Source organism: Cyphomyrmex costatus, unplaced genomic scaffold (genome assembly GCF_001594065.2).
Source record: "Cyphomyrmex costatus isolate MS0001 unplaced genomic scaffold, Ccosl1.0 scaffold367, whole genome shotgun sequence".
Taxonomy (NCBI): domain Eukaryota; kingdom Metazoa; phylum Arthropoda; class Insecta; order Hymenoptera; family Formicidae; genus Cyphomyrmex; species Cyphomyrmex costatus.
In genome coordinates this window covers 399,609-418,889 of record NW_017277851.1, presented here as the reverse complement: position 1 = coordinate 418,889, position 19,281 = coordinate 399,609, and the positions used below count along the sequence as shown (strand labels likewise).

At 36.1% G+C, this 19,281-nt stretch overlaps 1 protein-coding gene across 1 annotated transcript in view; it reads left to right on the top strand.

The window, feature by feature from the left end:
* The window catches only part of LOC108776630 (uncharacterized), a 40,452-nt gene that overhangs the window by 14,696 nt on the left and 6,475 nt on the right, over positions 1–19,281 (top strand). Inside the window, exon 2 of the mRNA XM_018543302.1 lies at positions 18,703–18,905. Within this exon, the coding sequence (XP_018398804.1) occupies positions 18,703–18,905 (203 nt within the window). The remainder of the gene's footprint in view (positions 1–18,702; positions 18,906–19,281) is intronic.

The window sequence follows — 19,281 nt, the reverse complement described above, 5'->3', positions numbered from 1 at the left end:
TGCGTTGTATGGAAGAGATTCAAAGTTCAAAGTTTCTAAAAATTCAAGGGTGATGGAATTTTTGAAAAGATATTCTTTTTCTGTGTGTCAAGTCCTATAAGAAATATCCATTACTTATTCAGGAATATAAAGTTGATGAAAATTTGTTACATTGTATTATTATAATGTAGTATTACAAAAGTGTGTATGTAATCTATAATTTAGACTAAAATTATGTGTAATTTGAATACTTCTAACATAATTAAATTTAAATATTTCTATCGAGTAAATGTAGCAGATCAAGTAGTACAAAATTATTTCACGATGCGTATTATGTTCCGTTGCATCAAGGTAGCTCATTGTAAAAAGCAGATGAATGAAGTCGTTCAGGAATTGGTCGACTAACGGTCACAACATATACAACATCCGGTACCTCCGGGGTTCAATTAGGTGCCGTCGAGGCGCGACATAATCCCCATATCGTATTACACCCTACGTTATACCCTCTGGTGAAGGATAAAAGAAGAAAAAGTCGCGAAAGACGAGGAGAAGAATCGCATGAGGAAAAATCGTTCTGCAGCAATATAGATCGATGGGATTTGCGTGAAAACTCGTCATCTCGTCTTTCCAGATCGCTTCGTGGACTCGCATAGCGCGATAAGAAGCACTTCGGGGGTCCGAGTGGGCCTTACCCCAGCCGCGACGGGACCGGTGCAACAATTAATTTCCAAAGGAAAGAGTTACGAAGCCGTCTGTGTATCTCCTTGGAGGGTCGACCCATCTGGAATCAAGGGACAAAATCGCAGTAATGGCGGTGCAACCCTTCGGCCAGCTGTGCGTCACAATGGTCGTCACGAAAAATCGTGCGACAATGTTATCTCGATCTGCTCTCGCATTGTAGGGTCGTGCCGGGATTGAGTCGTCAAGCAATCGGGTTAAGGGCCTTCCTTTGAACGACGTGAAATCCTCCGTGCAAGAGGAAAAATTTGTTTTTTTCCTGCTCTCATCCCTTGCTCTTCTCTTGAGTTTGTAATCAAATGGGCGAGCGCGCGGGCTCTTTTCGCGGATTGGATCTCGCCGAGGAGTTATTTAGCGCGTGATTACAAGACCGCTGTGGTAAACCGAAATCGTTTACAATGGCGCCAACAATTTATCCTCGTTTACCGTCGTCGATGAAAGGAATTCGACACAAAGCAGAGGTTTGGCTTTCACGTGAAAGCAAACAAGCACGCACCCCTTTCCGGTCCGCGAGCTTTTTAATGTCGCATCGTGGAGCCAAGAGGCCGGCCGAAAGACGGAGTGAGAAAGGGAGAAGTGGAGAACATTTTGGTCGAGTAATTCCTAAAAGAAAAGGAAAGGGTTCACAGGCTAAACGTGGAACCGGTCTTCCACGATGGCGCCGTTTAGCGCACGTCCGCGCGAGCTGCGGAAGCTTGCGTTGTGTCGTGTCGCGGGCTCGATTCGATTTCCATTAGAGCCCAACGATGATGTTTATTTAGCTCCGGGTCGTTGTCACGCGGCCGGGAGAGGAGAGACAGAAAAACTGCGACACATCGGAGTCGGGGGATGAGAGAACGAACGAGTACCGAGAAAGGGAGAGCGGACTCTCTTACGTACGAAGAATCCGGAGTGAAGGAGGGGGATGGAAAAACGGAATCAGGTTTCTACCTTTATAGGCCTGCGTCCGCGTCGCGTTCCGCCATGCGCCTCCTGTGTGTGTGCGCGCCTTCTTTCCTTCCTTTCTCCTTGCACGGATGCAGAGAAGGAGCGTACACAGGCGACAGAAAACCATAATCACTGACAAAAGGGCCTCGGAGGCACCATAGCGTGCAGCGGCAGCTACAGAGACAAGACGAGCTTTCGCACCCCTTTCTCACGCGCGACACCTCGACACCACGAGGAGGATCTGTCTTTTTTCGAGGGCTCCGGAGTCCTCGGATGAGATGCCCCGAGGGTAAGCTCGAGAGAGGGTCTCGAAGAGGCGGCACAGCCGCGACCAGTTGTCGGCTACCAGCTTTTCATATCGCGGAAAATTGATTTATCCGGACAGACACCTTTCTTAGCTCCTCTATGGGAAAGCGAGAGCCATTTCCCAGCGGGCGCACGAAAGGAAGTATTTTAGATCAGAACGCATCGTAAAATGTCACTGCAATATTGAGAAGACATGGTCTCTGGATGCTCTTAAAGTCAGATAGAAAGATACAAACGCTCCCTCTTTAATCTTTTTACGACGGAACATTGAAAGAATCGTAATCGCAGGCGACACACCTAATTTATGAAAGGGATACGAGAAAGTCAATTTATTTTGTACCCCTCGCGAGAGTGCGCGAGCTCTGAGCTGAAATGGCCTCGAGCAGTTTGTATGGAAATTTACCGGTCGGAAAATGACCGTGTCGAAAGGCTCAGCAAACGGGGCTTCTTCATTGGCGTAACGTATGCATCGCCACGCTCTCGGTTCTCTTCCCAGCATCGATATGCCCGACAAATTATTGACAGAGAATTAGCGTAATTGTGCCAAAAGACATATAGGAGATAGTTACACCAATCGTTAACAGGACGATTGTGAGAATCATCGAGAAAGCCTCCCTGTAATTCCCACTGTAATCTCCAAGTGATCTCTCGATTATTATGTAATAGGATAATCTGTATGGAACATTCCAAACCATAATTCAATTGCAGATGAAATAAAAATAATAAGGTAAATGTTGATTTCTTCGAAGAGAATTGTAATATTACATAGAAAGAACAATTTTGTTGTATCTAAAAAGGATAAATACAGATCTGAAAATAATTTTGTTGGACCTTATCAAAACAAAATTTAAATTATATATTTTAAATATAACATATTACGGATTTTAAAACAGCGATACGGAAAATCTAGATAGATTACCGTTAAATATTTATTAACATTAGTTAAAGATGCATTTCACATTTTACATATTGAACAGTTTTCCTTCTTTTATCATATCTTATAAAGTACTTTACAACGACTAAACCAAGGGCTGAATATTTTTATACTCGCGCAAATATTGATCAGGAGAATGAAAATAAATAGTCTCCGCGAATTTTCATTTACATACTTTGACACGTTAAATGATACGAGCACAGAAATAATAAAGCGCTATTTCCTTAATTAACGAAATAACTGTGTCTCGTTACATAAGCGATCAAATTTGTACGTGACGCGTTTAAACGTACAAGTTCGTGTCGACCTCACCTAACTAACTTGTCATTGCAAATCAAGTCGTAATTATCACATGAATAAGCTTTTGACGCTAAAAATAGATCAAAGGTTGGAAAAAAACTAATCGCGTATATAGCACAACATCCAACGCTAAGAGCGTTTACATGAGGTTGGTAAAAGGTTACTCGATAAGTCCTCCAGAAGGGATATTAAATTTCACCCGCATTTACGACACTCTTTATAATATATTTAATAGCTCAAAGTTTCCATCGAGGACAAGTCGTACTTATAATACGCTTGTCCATCAAAATTGTTATTACAAAATAATAGCTACGAGAAACCGTATATTAACTTCCACGATGGAATCGCGGCTCAAAAGTTATTACACTCAACCAGTGACATTTTCGAACCATTGAACTGAACTCGGCGTCTCCAATACGCGGCTGTATTGATCGGCCAGAGAACAATCGACTGCCGATCACAGCACTTGTCGCAGGAGACCTCTCAAGCTTCCCCAGCCAGCTGTCCTCCGATGTCCTGCTCCACGGGAGTCTCATGGCATTGTTTCGCTAAGCATAATGCACTCGTTTTGTGCGCGTGAAGAAAAAGGCGACGAATCGGCTTGGTCGCACGATCGATCGGTCGCTCGCGGCAAAAGAAAAGCTTTACCGGTTCGAACTTGAACGTAAGTACTTCACGCGAATCGCTGAAGTGCAAGATTTGAGAAGTCTTATTTCTGTGCTCAGCAGAAAGTGTGCAGGAATATAATGGTAGTTTTTATCAAATAATACTTATAAAAGAAGAAGCAGTAAAAGCGAAAGAAGGTCGATTATTGAAATTTTTCTTAATTTTTAATATCAATTTAATACTAATTTTTAATTATCTTTTTTAAAATAATTGATGCTGTGGCGCGCAGGCAGAAATTATATTTCTACATTTACTTACTGCAATAATACAATAATTTGCAATAAAAAACAAACATCTTTATAAGATTTAAAAAAAAGTGAAATTAAAATAACTTTAATTTTTTCTATTTAAATTTTATTTTTGATAATAATCGCAGAAAATAAATATGTAAACTTAACTGTAATCGAACGATTCTCAATTCGAACGTTCCGCAAAAATTCTTATTCCGGAATTTGTGACAGTGGGTCGTGATAATTCTTAGGACAAACAGAATTACTGTCCCCTACATGTCTTTTGTCGTACCTTTTAAGGGATTTTGAAAGTTTCTTTGTGATCGTGATCGTCAATCATAAGAATAAATGATGTCAGATGTTGGAAGACCGTTGAAAATCCCAGCCCCTTTTTTCGATTTTCTCGCCAATCCTCAAAATCCTATAAATGATTTGCCAAACTACTTGCCTAATTCAATCTTAATGTCAAGTCATTATGAGCCGGATTCTTAATCTTTGAAAAGGTAGATTGTAGTATTCTACGCATGGAGTTATCCTAAAACGCTTGTTCAGAAAAAATAAAAATAACTACTCAGAAGCTTTAAAGTTCATTATTTTTACATTGCCCTAGCTCACAAAAATATAAATATTGTAAATTTAATTCTACAATTATTAAAAGATGTAACTATAAAAATAAAATTCATTTGGAATATTCTGAGCATCTCAGATTATCTACTTAGAGGTTAACAGACTGCTAAGGTTTGCGAAAAAATACACGCGTTTTTTTCCTTCTACCTACAATTTGTACAATGAATTTGCTAACACAGGATCCTTTCCCTGTTGTTCCTCTTTCAATCATATACCTCTCCCTGTTCATATTTCGTCGCGTCATCATGTCGTTTCAAATCCCCGACACGTTCGACTGGTACGTAGCGAGGAAGTAATTCGAGGATTGCCGCGATTCATCATCAAGCCATTTGTCAAAAGTATTTATTATGGTACAGAATCTTGATATTTAATAAATAGCAATTTTACTACAATCATTCATTATAGAATCGTTAACTGATAGTATATTATATTATTAATTGCGTGGGTGAATTAATAAATAACCTTAATATGAATCATCTTGATTTTTGAGAGAAAAATTGAAATTATTTAACTCACTTATCATAATTTTATGTTTCTTTTTTTAATTTATGGTTTTTATTGATATTTTTTACCATTTGCTATCTTTTCATGCACAGTTATTTCACGTGACCCAAATACATATTTCTATGTTAATTTAATATAAAATTAATATGTTAAAAAGTAGCAAAAATATTATGTAAAAATGTAACGCTGACGTAATTTGTAAACAAGCTGTAAAAGCATTTTTTAAAGTAAAATTAATGTTTAACATTAAATTAACATAAATTTTATTTATTTATCTTAGAAATTTATGTTGTAACATATATATTATTTTAATTTGTTTATTCATTTATAAATTGTGTTATTTTAACAAGAAATGTTGAATATCAATCTAAAGTATTATATGTTGTATTAATTTAAAGTATTCAAGTAACAATTATATTAAATTAACACTAGGATATTAAGAATTCAACATAAAATTTGAGCAATGACTGAAGTGTACCAGTTTTAACACATACAAAATATTTTTTACCGTATATGAAATCTTTTTTAAGCGTTATTCTTTCGTCTCAAAAAATATTTTGGTATACGCGAAATTCTGAAAGTAGCTTCCGTCAGCCAGAGGCGTATCTACTACGCCCAGCTTTTCTACGATGGAAATTTTATTATGGCGACTTCCCGGTTCGTTTGCGGAGAAATTTCGCGTTTAATTAAGCTGCTTCACGCCGTCTCGAGGAACGCCCATCCGAGAGAGACGAGAGTGAAGAAGCCACCAAGAAAACACGTGTCACACTCAAATGAATGCTTCCTCTGTTTTCACACGTCCGTTGCTCTCCTACTTGCTCCCCTGCTATCCCTTCATTTCTTCATCTCACACCCCTTCTCGCTCGCCAACTCTCACTCTGCTTTCTTCCTCGATGTTTTTGCTTTATCAATGTAACGCATGAACTAGAGGCGATAAAGAAAAGAAGAAGAAACGACTATGTCGCGCGTGGCGAGCAAGAGAAATCTCTACCGTGTAGATTAATGGGAGAAACACTATAGAGATAATATAAGACTAAAATAAAGGCGATGAAGTTATAAATTGAAAGCAAGATATGATACTATACGATGTTTTGTCGGCAGAAACGAGACGCTCCTTATGATTTTTCATGTCAATATATTTCCATGTTGATGCGCATATAACGACATTGTTTGATGTAACTTCTTTCGTTACCAGTCATTGACATCGAACGACTATTTCTCTCAGCTGCTATTGTGCGGCAACGCTTGGAGATTGACAATAGCCTTTGTCGTCCAACAACCAACATGGTAAAGTTTTGTATCCTGTTTGAGAAATTTCCATCGTGCACGTATATCGCCGAGAAATGCGTCTAAAGCCGTACGTGAAAGAGGCTCATCATGTCGAAAGGCTCGTCATGTTCCCATACAGCACAGATTGTTCCAACAATATCACAACGTTCCAGCAATATTGTAGTAACATTGTAAACGTTGCAGTGATAAAATGCATACAAAAATCTAAATAATATTGGCCATTTTATTATACTGATCAGTTTATTACTGAAAGATAGTAATTAATTAGTTATTTATAATGCTACAAGAACTAATTAATAAATTTAAAAATAATGAAAAAGAAAAAGGGCTACGAGCCAAAAAATTCGTTAAAATATAAATTAAAATATACAATAATTCAAATTTCTAAACTTCTAATGTGTAACATCTTAAACTTGACTCTCATTGCATTGTTCTATCAACAGACAATTTTATAAATCGTACATTGATACAATTTTACATATAAGAAACAATTATCACACGCTTTCATAAACTATATTTATAATTAGACGAATTACATTGTTGATGTGCCGAAATGAATACAACTTCAACTATGCGAGTGAGGTTGCACACCCATATTTATATATATTTTTTATATTTTGTAATACTTTTTTATGTTTTTGTAATTTTATAATTTTATAATTTCGAAATTTGTGTTAACACCTTGCGATCATGGTAACATTGATTGACCTCCTAATAGAGGCCGAAACGTTTGTTTTCTAATTAAACTACGTAATTTTAATCGAATGACAATTTTTATTTGCAAACAATATTTTAACGAATTTTTTGGCTCGTAGCCCTTTTTCTTTTTCATTATTTTTAAATTTATTGAGCCTTATCACAAACATATTTTAATTAATTAATAAATCTCATTGTTGAAAGAAAAGAACTAAACAACAGAGTGCTTTTAATACTTAAAATAAGTAAATTAATTATTGTCTTCAGTAATTAATTTTATTACTGTTATTGGCCACAGATTTCTGTAAGGGATGTCACTGCAAGTTTTTGTGCTGTAGTCTCCTCAAAGGTGCGAATTACCGAAACTGCGAAATTAAAATATGCGAAGTCCGAAAGAAAGGTTACATGAAATTTTCGTCTGTTTATTTGTATTGTAGCGGATTTAAAATCTCGACCGGACCACGCGACGAGTGGCAAAGGCACGTAAAAGACCGCGGCGGCTAAAACGGGATGCTACCGAGGGAACGAATCTTCATAGTGCAAGGTGTCTCACGAAGAAAGGCCGCAAAGTCATGCCTGCGCGCGCGTCCAAAATGCACACAAAAAGCTTATGGGCGCGGTGCCACATTGTCCGACACATCGCGAGGGGGATGCAAAGACTGGAGTGAAAGGGAGGAAAGGTGGAGAGAGAGGAAGAGGACGAAGAGCGATGTAAAGAGTGAGATAATAATAAATGACTCGCACGAAGACGAATGCTTGATTTACATGAGAAGATCGATGGCCTCGAGGAAGGGGATGCGTGTTCCGTGTGCTTTTGGCCAGTTCGCGCCGCGTCAACCCCCTCCCCCCACCCTCCCTTTGAATTATTTATTTTCGTAGGCCAAAACTTGTCGCTTGTCGCAGTGCTTATCATCGGTGCATTTCGACAAAAAATTGTTGTGGAGTGAACACAAGAGGAAAATTGAATTTTCGAAGAAAGAGAGGTTTTGAGAAAAGATACAAACTTCAACCATGAATATAAAATGTGCCCCACAAATTGTCGTAAACATTCTATATCTAACGAAAAATTAATTGAAAAATAAATTAAAAGACAGTTTTATATTGAAAAATAATATTTATGTTTATATCAATTTTATCTTTTTTTTTTATAGTTTTTCTATGGCTTTTATTATCTCCTTTTCTAAGAAAATAAATTGAGGCTGCTTTTTATACACACAGTCAAGGTTGTAGTTTCCTGACACAACAAGCGGAATAACACGGTTAAGAGTTTAGCGATCATGACTGCGAATAATTAAACACGACTGTAAAATGAAATTGCAAAGGGCTGCGACTGGCAAAACAGCAAAAATTACTGTACGTCGCAAAACAACAAAGTCGACCATTCGAAATTTCAGCTTGCGGACATACGCGATTTACGAATACGCTGTTGAAAAAAAAAAAAAACGCTCCTTCCTATGTGCTGCTAACGGATTCGCCTTGTAATTACTGCTAACGAACCGTTTGTTTCGCTAGACGGGACAATGTGAGCCACTTCTGCATGTTCGCAGCATTCATATACACTGTCTCGCGGTTTATGACATTCTCTGCCACAGAATTATCAGTTTAATCCTGGCAGAAGAGAAGAAAGATACGAGCATGGATACTTTTACTTTAATAATCGAATAAAATTACTTTTAGATCTGTATTTAATTAAATTTTAATACATATTTCAGCAAAAGCATTTTCTTTCTATATATTCTCTCTTACGCAAAGAAAAAAGCGTTCTCATGCAACTGCGAATTCTGGAAACACAGTATTTACACAGGAGGCGCTATGAATCAATCGTAACAGGATAAACTCTGTTGGGTCGCCATGTGGCGGGCATCCGACTGGAAAGCACTCGCAGGCAGGTGCATTTGGCAAGGCGAGCGAGTGTTCTACGCCACTGGCCGCGCACTGACTGACATACCACACTCTGCTGGCGATGCCCGGCACCGTCGCAACAGTTACACGAGGCCGTATGCGAATTCCGGTAGCACGGAGCGGCACGGTAACGGTGACCGTTTTTCCGCCGTAGTTCCTGGCTACGCCACGGTAGTGGATTCATTTTGCACGACAGCGGACATGCCCGCCATCGGCCGAACCGTTTCCTGGTTTCTCATGAGACCGGAAGCCGCGCTGGACAAGTCGCCCTGGTCCACCGCTCGCTCTGTCTCGGTTGACGCTGCGTGCGCATTGCGGGATTGTCACTTTCACGTCGCGTTTCACCTATGTCGCGTGAATGTACTTCTTTCCGCTTTGGAAAATAGTCTGGGGGTGTTTGACACGCTCACGTCATCGCGAGAGTTTTAATCCTGAGTTATTGACTGAAGCTAAGCTATACAGGAAAAACGTTACGTTTGCCACAACCGGAAGTAATGATAATTTTCGTCTATCAATACATTTGGTCATGATAACTGTAAGATGGACATATCTTAATACGCATAATTAGTTATAAGATAATTAGTTATAAGCACCTTATGGTTGTTACAAACGTACTATAATTCTTGTAATCAAAAACTGTATTGATGGGCGACTTTTGATTGTAGCAATCATAGCCGATTTTTCTATGCAATGAAATTCAAATTGCGTCACATTGAAAATGATATATTTACAATTACAAACGAGATTAATTTATTTTTCTTTATATAACGTTATAGTTTTACTGTAAGAGTTTACGAAGATATTTTTATTATACAATTTTAAAATAACGTATAATAAAATTGAAAATTTTAATCCGCGGCTAGAAATACCATGTCATATTTAACCTAGTGGAAAACGCGATCGCTCTCATCAGACGCATAATCTGATTTCGCAATATTTCTTCCTTTATGCGGTTACAAATCTCATTATGCGGGACTTACGGAGAAAGCGCATTGCCGACTTCCTCCGGAGTTCTTTTTTTTTTCCGCTCATCATCAGCAACCATGAAATTCTAATCTTCGTCCTTGCAACGCACGCAAGGAAAGGGTAAAAGGGCGAAGGGCGGCCAAGCTGCGTGGAAAATCGAGGACATTCACCGGAATTCGAAAGTGTTCCTCCCAATGAACCTCACGAATAAATAATTCATGGTGCTTCCGAGGACGCGACGCAACCGGCCGCGAAGAAAAAAAAAAAGGCGGGGTCCTGTTTGGTCGTGATGACATGCCAGGACTGACAGGAGGCAGAGGAGCGTGAAGGAATGAGGTGAAAAATGAATAACTGTTGAACAGGATCTCCCGTGTTGACCGAGCGCAACGGAAAAAAAGTAGCTTGGCAAAAAGGAAGTGCGGAAGAGAGGCTTAGGTCCTTGCATTTTCCCTCGGAACCTTTCCACTATAGGATCACTATAGGATTCTCCTACCTCCTGAAATAGCCGGCTTTACAGTTTTTGCTAGTCGTAGTTTCAGTACATACTTATACATCCCCCTTCTAAGCTCTTTGTTGAGAAATTAGCGTAACCGGTGATTAATCGGTCGATTCAACGGATTTAATGATTCGAAAGGCTCACCCGGTAGATAAAACAGACATTCCTCGTCCTATCTTAGAATCTAAAGGTACAAACGGCTTCCTGAGTTTTACGCGACGTGGGCCAACCGCAAAGGGCGGAGTGGAACGTGCAGCGACGTGCATTAAAGTTGCTACCGCACGACTTGTGCACAGCGTCCTCCGTCCTTGTATGTATTCATAGGACGCCATACCGAAACTTTTCGGAACAGTGACTGGCTATTATATTCACGTATACAGAAAAAAATGTGGAAAAAAGCCTACGCATACGCGCACATTTTAAATAAGCATTTAATCAAAAAGTATTTATTATTTCATCGTATAATCAAAATTTAATCAAATTCCATAACAATTTTTTATAGTAATTGCAAATATTTTTTATTATTTTGTTTTTACAGTCATAGCTTATTTAAATAATTAGAAGTTAAACTTTTGACTGTTGTATGTAACAATAAATAAATTTTATTTCAAAACTTAGAAATGAAAGTAATTCAATTTGACGGTAATTTATTTGATAAATTATAGTAAATTGCTTAGTAATTTTGATGCTGCTAAAAAATTTAGGAATTACAAAAATAAAAAATTTTAACTACAGGAGTTTGAAAATAATTTTGTTAAACTCTCAAAATAATTAGGATAAGGCGAAACTATTTCGTCAATTTCAACTTTAAAGTAATACAAAAATTTACGATAGCAAACAGTATCTCTTTACAGTGACGTGCTTACAATTACATTATACAATTATGATTGCTTCTGAGGACACCTTTAAATAATAAACACGTGCTGTTCAGAAATATAAACATTGTAAAAAATGGACGATGAAGCCCCTCTCTACTCTATATAGGGCATTTGAACTATTATAGTTGCTGTAATGTCAACACTTTAGAGATTCCTATAACATTATTATTTTAATAAATCATTTTTAAATTTGTATCTACCTAAATTTTTATATCAGGTGGCCCGTTTTAATCGCCGCACCCGAATATCTCCTAAAATACGCCAGCTATAAAAAAATGTTTCAAATAAAAATGGAATGGTGTCGAGGGGGACACGTTTTAGTTACATTGTTTTTTTTTTCTAAGTGGAGGCGCTAAAAAGATATGAAGGTCACCTCCACTTTTTTAAATGGAATTATGTAATTTTTTTTAGATAACGTGATTTCTCTAACTATTTTGCATATAAAAGTATTAAGGTAGAGATACCAAAAAACCAATAGTTTTCGAGATATTTTACACTTTATTTTGATATATTTTGACACAAAATGTTAAATAACTCATAAATTGTTGACTTTTTGATTATCGTACTTAATACTTTTGTGAACAGAATAATGAGATAAATCAAATGGTGTAAAGAAAATACATAGTTGCGTATTTAAAAAATTATCTATTTTGTATACATAAATTTTTTTTAGCAACTATGTGTTTTCTTTACATCATTTGATTTATCTCATTATTCTGTTCACAAAAGTATTAAGGTACGATAATCAAAAAGTCAACAATTTACGAGTTATTTAACATTTTGTGTCAAAATATACCAAAATAAAGTGTAAAATATCTCGAAAACTATTTTATTTCTATTTCTATTATACAGCGTGACTTCCAAGCGAAGTATTGATGTATTTTTTGATATAATGGCTCGTTTTTACTCACCATATCGCGATCAATGAATAATTTATTCAATAGTAATAAAATATATAATTATGAATACTTCTGAATTATTAGTTTATTCATCAATTTTTATACTGTCCCCCCTTCAAAGAGGTTCCCCTGAGATACAATACACTTCTGCCAACGTTGTTTCCAGCTTGCAAAACACTGTTGAAACGCCTCTTTAGATATTACCTTCAGCTCGGCCAGCGATTTTTCCTTTATTTCCTCTATCGTTGAAAAATGTTGTTCTTTAGAGGTCTTGAGTTTAGGGAATAGGAAAATGTCACGAAGGGCCGTGTCTGGACAATAGGGAGATTACAGCATCACAGTGGTCTTATGTTTCGCCAAGAACTGTGTGAAAATTCAGAATTTTCGGAACGAATTTAGCTGCCAGCTCGTTTCATACCCATTAAAAAAATTAATTTTAAATCGCTTCGCATGAGCCGTATAATATTCCTAGTTCTTCAGCAACCTCTCTGATGGTAATTCTTCGATTAGCAAGCACACTCTCTTTTACTTTTTTAACGTGTTCATCGTTGCATGAGGTGCTAGGACGTCCAGATTTAGCGTCATCGTTAACGTCTTCACGACCTTCTTTAAAACATTTATATCATTCGTAAGTACGTGCTTGTGATATGGTATCGCCATCAAAGGCTGTTTGTAACATTTTGAACGCTTGGTTGCACTTAATTTTGTTTTTAACACAAAATTTTAAACAAATTTTTTGTTCCGACATGTCGCCGCATGTCGCAGCATTTTTCGTATGCGATATTTTTCGAAAATAACACCCGATCATGATAATGCCAGGATTATACCTGCAAAAGTTATGCGTGCAGGTAGTCGCATATTTCTTCAGTGTTTACCCAGGCACGTTTTCTGCAGAAAGAGAGAGTTGCGATACAATACGACGCGTCATTGTTCTTCAGTAATTGCACGGCTAAGTGTCGCTCGACTTTCCTTTTTTCCTACTCGTAATACCAAGATAAGAGTTCTGCACGTAAGAGAAATATGACACGGTCCAAATTAGTTTCGTCTACTTGTTACGCTTTGCCTTAGATATTCTCATAAAGTACATTGAAAAATACTCTTATATTTCCATATATATTTCCTTATGTCACTTGTTAGAAATCGTAACTCTTGTCACTATTTTATAGTACGTTGATAATAAATGAATATGGGTGAAACTGTTAAAGCGATACATATCTCTCGTTAGCGAAGAAATTAAACCGACGCAATGGCTTTAAATTTAAACGCAAACTTTCGCGGCATGTCCTATAAGTAATAGCTCGATACGTTTGTCCGAGAAGCTTTCAGAGCGGTAAGATGCGGGTTTAGAAACGGCCACTTTATTTATGGCTCATTCACACGTATGAAGGCGACACGCTCGCTTTCTGAAGCTTAATGGACCGTGAGAGCAGACATCGGACTATCTTCTTTCGGATAGTCTTCGACTCTCAAGGGTGTTCAGCTCGACAGCTTCTCAAGAATGTACTTTTTCAACCAGAAAACAAAAGATTTATGGAGAGGAAATCTAAACAGATGTTCCGACACTGACATAAACTGATGAAACATGTGTTGTTTGTTGATTGTGTTCGTTAAACACTCGCATATTAGAAAATTTCGAGTCGAATTAATTATGTGTCTTTCGAAACCTCGTTTTGATTATCGAACATCGCGCGAGTTTTAGTAGAAACTTTATGACTTCTTCCGCAATTACAACGATTAACATTTTTAAATGATATAATTGTTGACGCAATCGATGCGCTTCGCTGCTTTCAAAAAAAAAAATTGAAGAGTCCATTTTGCGAAGGAGTTTGCTGATGAGTCAGTACTTCGTAACGCGTTCGTGGAAAAATCTCACGCATTGAGAGCTTTGTCGGCATAGACAAATGGAATGACCATGAATTTATGGTGACTCATTATGACTGGCGTGAAAATCATTACACGGTTAGAGAAAATACTACATCATTTGTAACATTTGTACAATCCGCAAAATCAGACATAATTTGACTCCATTTTGACTCCATTTATCTTTGCTTCATAGTTTTCAAAGATAATCTCAGATTAAACGAAAGTCGATTGGAACTGAAAACTCTGATGATAAAAAGGTTGCAATGGAAAATATAAAATATGATTTCTAGTATATATACACCTTCTATTTATTTATTATGAATTGCATGAATTAGTTTCATAATTTTTGTAAAAACGCGCGATTTTATTATCTGTACAAGCTTACAGTAACATTGCTGCAACGTTTGCATTGTAAAATTTTATGCTGTACGATACTCCTTTTACGAAAATTATAAAGACAATTCTCGTGATTGTTAATAGAGAAATATTAAGAGATATTTATGCAATATTGATAGAAAATTGCAATGCAGCTGCAATATTGTTGGAATGGTTTATGTACAATATTACATGATTAATATGAAATATTATACAAGACTAATTTGAAAATCGTTTCGATCTATTCTTCGTTTATTGACGGAATCAGAAAATGAGAAAATAGTCCCGCTAGTTACATCGCTCCACAAATTCTAGCAATTGCGACATTATTGTATCGTTAAATCATTTTACTAACACAATAATTATAATCTTGATGTAAATTTTGTCTCGTGAAAACAGCGGCACTTTCTCAATGATGTACCGCATATAATTTTATTCAGCATTCAAGAGATATGGGATTCATAAATAACGCTGTTTTCTAGCTGTCCGATGCAGAACGTAGAACATTACGAAATTTTGCTAGCTTTTATGGATTATCATATATCATGACCGAGGTCGTACAAATATTGCACAAATTTGTGAGTATATTTCAAGCTGAATGCGCATCATTTGCTGCTATTACGACAAATGAGTCCGACGACCCTCTTGCACCTATGGTAATTGTTGAGACTAATTTTCCTCAAGTTGTTTGAAACTAATTAGAATTAGACTGTCCATTGTCGTCTGTCGTAATAATAGCGACAACGCAAGAAAGCGAAACGAGTGGGGTTACCTAACACTTGATGGGGAACAAAGGGTTAATCGACGAGATTGTTTGGGCGAGTCATTTTCGTCCTAACGAAAGAATATTTCCGGACGAAGGGTGTGTCGTAAGTCGTTATTTTATTTGTAGTCATGTCTAATGACGTTCATGTCTATCCACGAAGAAAAATGCAGGTAAAGAATCTTAAAGCACAGTGTAAACACCGACTATTTTATGCTGTCAACCAGAAAAATTCCAGACATCTTATCGATTGTGTTCTTCCGATGGTGCGTATTTTTTCTTAAAGCTCACGAATGTTCTTCAAAAATCGTTATCATAACTTTTGGAAAACGCCTAATGGAGATGCTTAACGAATCTCATCTTTTGAAAATATTTAATCTCGACATTTAAAGCAACAATTTTTGAATGATTGTATAATCTTCACAGAACATAAACTAGTAATAATTTTACATCAATATTACAATTTCCTATTCAAAAATATAAACATAATATAACATATGTTGTACGTAATAGTTACATTATTGAGTGGAAAATTATAATATGTAATGTAATACACACGTTATGCGTATAAAGCTTCTAAAGTGTATGTATATATATATATATATATAAACCCTTTTATCTTTTATCTTTTTCTATTAATCATCGCAAAGTAGAAATTCACTTGCATTCTATATTTCAAATTAAAAACGCTTTCGAATTTATAAATACTTTCTAGCGAGAGACACATTATGAATCGTTATCCTCGTTGTTGTCATTGTTAAACAAACATGAAATGATCGCTATGTTACACTATATGCCTCTTGCTGGCAAGCACCCCACGTACAACGAAATGTTCAGAAATCACTGAATTTTTTTATGGCGGCAAAATAATGGCAGTTAATCATCGATTCCAGAAATTACAGCCTTTTATATAGAATAAATAGGTTTAATTATTACTTAATGTGTTAGAATAAATAGATTGTTGAAAGAGCAATTTTTCCGCAATTTAATATCACCGACGAGAATAGGAAAATGTTTCCATTTGCCAATGAAGGTTGCAAATTGCTATCATTATGACAGCAGGCGGCGGGTTCGGAATGTTTCGCAGACGTGAGATTAAATGAGGGTGACAAGTATTCAGCCACCGCACCGCAGGAAGACGTCACAGCAGGATCTATTTCCGTCCCAGACTCTGGCGAAAATAGTCGGCTGAGTGTCACGTTGAGAAACGTAGGCGGTATTTAATGCTGTTTTCGGTCGATAATCATTTAGATTCAAGACGAGCGAGAAATAACCATAAAGTGCCAAAGATACCACGCTCATCGCCCACGTTTATCGGATGACGTCAATCTCTCGATTCGTTGCCCTTATCATCGACCTCCTCCGTAAATTCTTTCTTTCTTTTTTTTTTATATTATAGTGGAAAATAAGTTTACATCGTAAATAATGATCGTAACGAGCGTTTGGAACGTACACCTTTTACGGAGCAGTCGCTGAATCGGATGATGAAATATACCTGTCGGTCTGGCATGAAATGACGTAGGGCGTCGATTACGTCGAAAGCTATCGGCTAATTTGAGACAACGTGAAATCGCGAGCTAAGGAATTGTAAGAATCAATTTCGCGCGTGATTGATTTACCGCGAAACGCGCGATTTTGGTTGCTATTTATTATTATTAATCAGAAGAATTCCAGGCATTCGGTCGATTATATTATACTCGTAGTCTTTAAATATATGCGTCCTATGAATAATATTATTTAAAAGAAATATTTGTTAGCTTGATAAACAATTGTCATCGATAAGGTACGGCGGCTTTTATTTTTCTACGCTTCTACTATAAAAAGAAAACTTCGTTGGCTTATAAAAATAATTATATACAGTATGTTCGATCTGGTTGTTAGAATGTAAAACACTCTAGCATGATGATTATTGCAATATTGTAAACAGTTTTTAAAATGTCAAAACTTTTTAATATGTCGTTTATCACGCTTGTCCTCCGTAATTATTTTGATAATCAATAGAATAATTTTCAGATTCTAGTTAAACTTTTATAGAGAAAGAACAGTTTTATGTTAGCGTATCTAAAAATAAAGATTGATTAGAAAATAACTTTGTTAGATCATCAAAATACTTATTTTATAAAAAACATTATATTGAATGGCTCAAAATAATAAATTAAATAATACAGAATAAAAAGGGCTAGCCAATGTTATTATTAAATCACTTATTATTAAATTGAAGGACAACTAAATATAAAAATCTTAAAACCTAATAAATAATAAAAAAAATATAAAATAAACAGGCGTAGTTACTTTGTCTCAAATTATAATTGTTTGAAAGTTAAGACAGACAACACTTAATACGACATAGCAGACAATTTTAATGTATATACGTTTTACATATTGATAAAACTCAGATTTATATTACAATTTAAATCTTTCACATATTAATTCACCAAAATAATTAAATTTCTAGTTAATAATTTTATTTTTTAACAATCTTATACGTTACTTATATTTGATGTTGTTATTAATTGCTTGTTTAGATTTCAAATTATGGATTTATTAAGTTTTATTTTCTTTTAGTTCAACTATTATAAGATTAACATTATGGAAATTGTACTGCCTTGGTATCCAGGAAAAATAATATTTTGTACTCTATATTGCAACACATCGAACTACGATTTGCGATAAGTTATATACACATTATTATATGTAATTCTTTCGACCGTTAAAAATTCTTTTGTTAACATTAAAATGACACAATAAGTGTCGAAACGTCTGTTATTTTATATTTTTTTTTATTTATTATGCTTTATAAGATTTTTATGTTCAGTTGTCAATTTAATAATAACATTGACTCATATAGCCCTTCTTATTTTGTATTATTTACTTATTTTATATTTAGGAAACTCAAGCATTGTTTGGAAATGCTACGAAAAGTTTTGACATTCTAATAACCAGCTTAAGCGTCCTACATAATTATTTAAATAGTCCAACAAAATTACTTTCAGATGTATATCTAGCTAAATGGCTAGATACTTTATCAAAGCCGCTCTCTTCGTGTAGATATTTCTGAAAAATCATACTGTAACGCAATTACCGATTCGTAATGCGAAATTTCTTCCATCGCTCATTACGGACATTCGTGATATAAACGCGTGAATCATCGATTCTCCCCTGATTTAATATTGAAACTGCGGCTCGAATATTAATAGCGCCACTACCATTTATGGCGTGCGCTATTAAACGCGATGAAACTGAAAGTTCATCGTCGGAGAATTTCTAAACGGCATCGAGATTTAATCACTACGAACTAATTGATTCAATTGTTATTGAATAGCGAATTGTTACTTACGTGCGTTTTTGCAATTTGGATTTCAGGCGAGCTGTATGTGGAAGATCTGGGCGAAAGAAGAACGGTTTCCATCAGAATGGGCTGGCTATGGGTCGAAGGTACTCCGATGAGATTACCACTGCGAGCATTAAATCTCCGTCAGGCACCACCAAGCCTCTGTCAACCCCACACGTTTGCTCTCGGCTTTACCTTGAGCGATTCAGAAGGTCGTTCGCTCGCCACTTTTTGGGTAATTATCATCGCCAAATAAAGCTTCTATATAATTTTTTCTATCTTTTATGTCGACATTAATTTGCCAATTTTATTACAAATTCCACAATTTAGTGAAAAAGAAACAAAATATGAACAATAGAAAAGGTATTGTTCATTATCCATAATTCACATTTTCTGAATACTCCAATAACGAAACGTCATAAATATTCAAACAATATGAAATACAAAACAATTAATGTACGTCATAAAAGTAATTTCTTTTATCATAAGCAGCAGATCTGTAACAAAAGTAGAGCTATAAATTCCGACTAATCTCAGATATATTGTTCGAGTTCCAAGACACGATTCATTCTCTCTCTCTCTCTCTCTCTCTCTCTCTCTCTCTCTCTCTC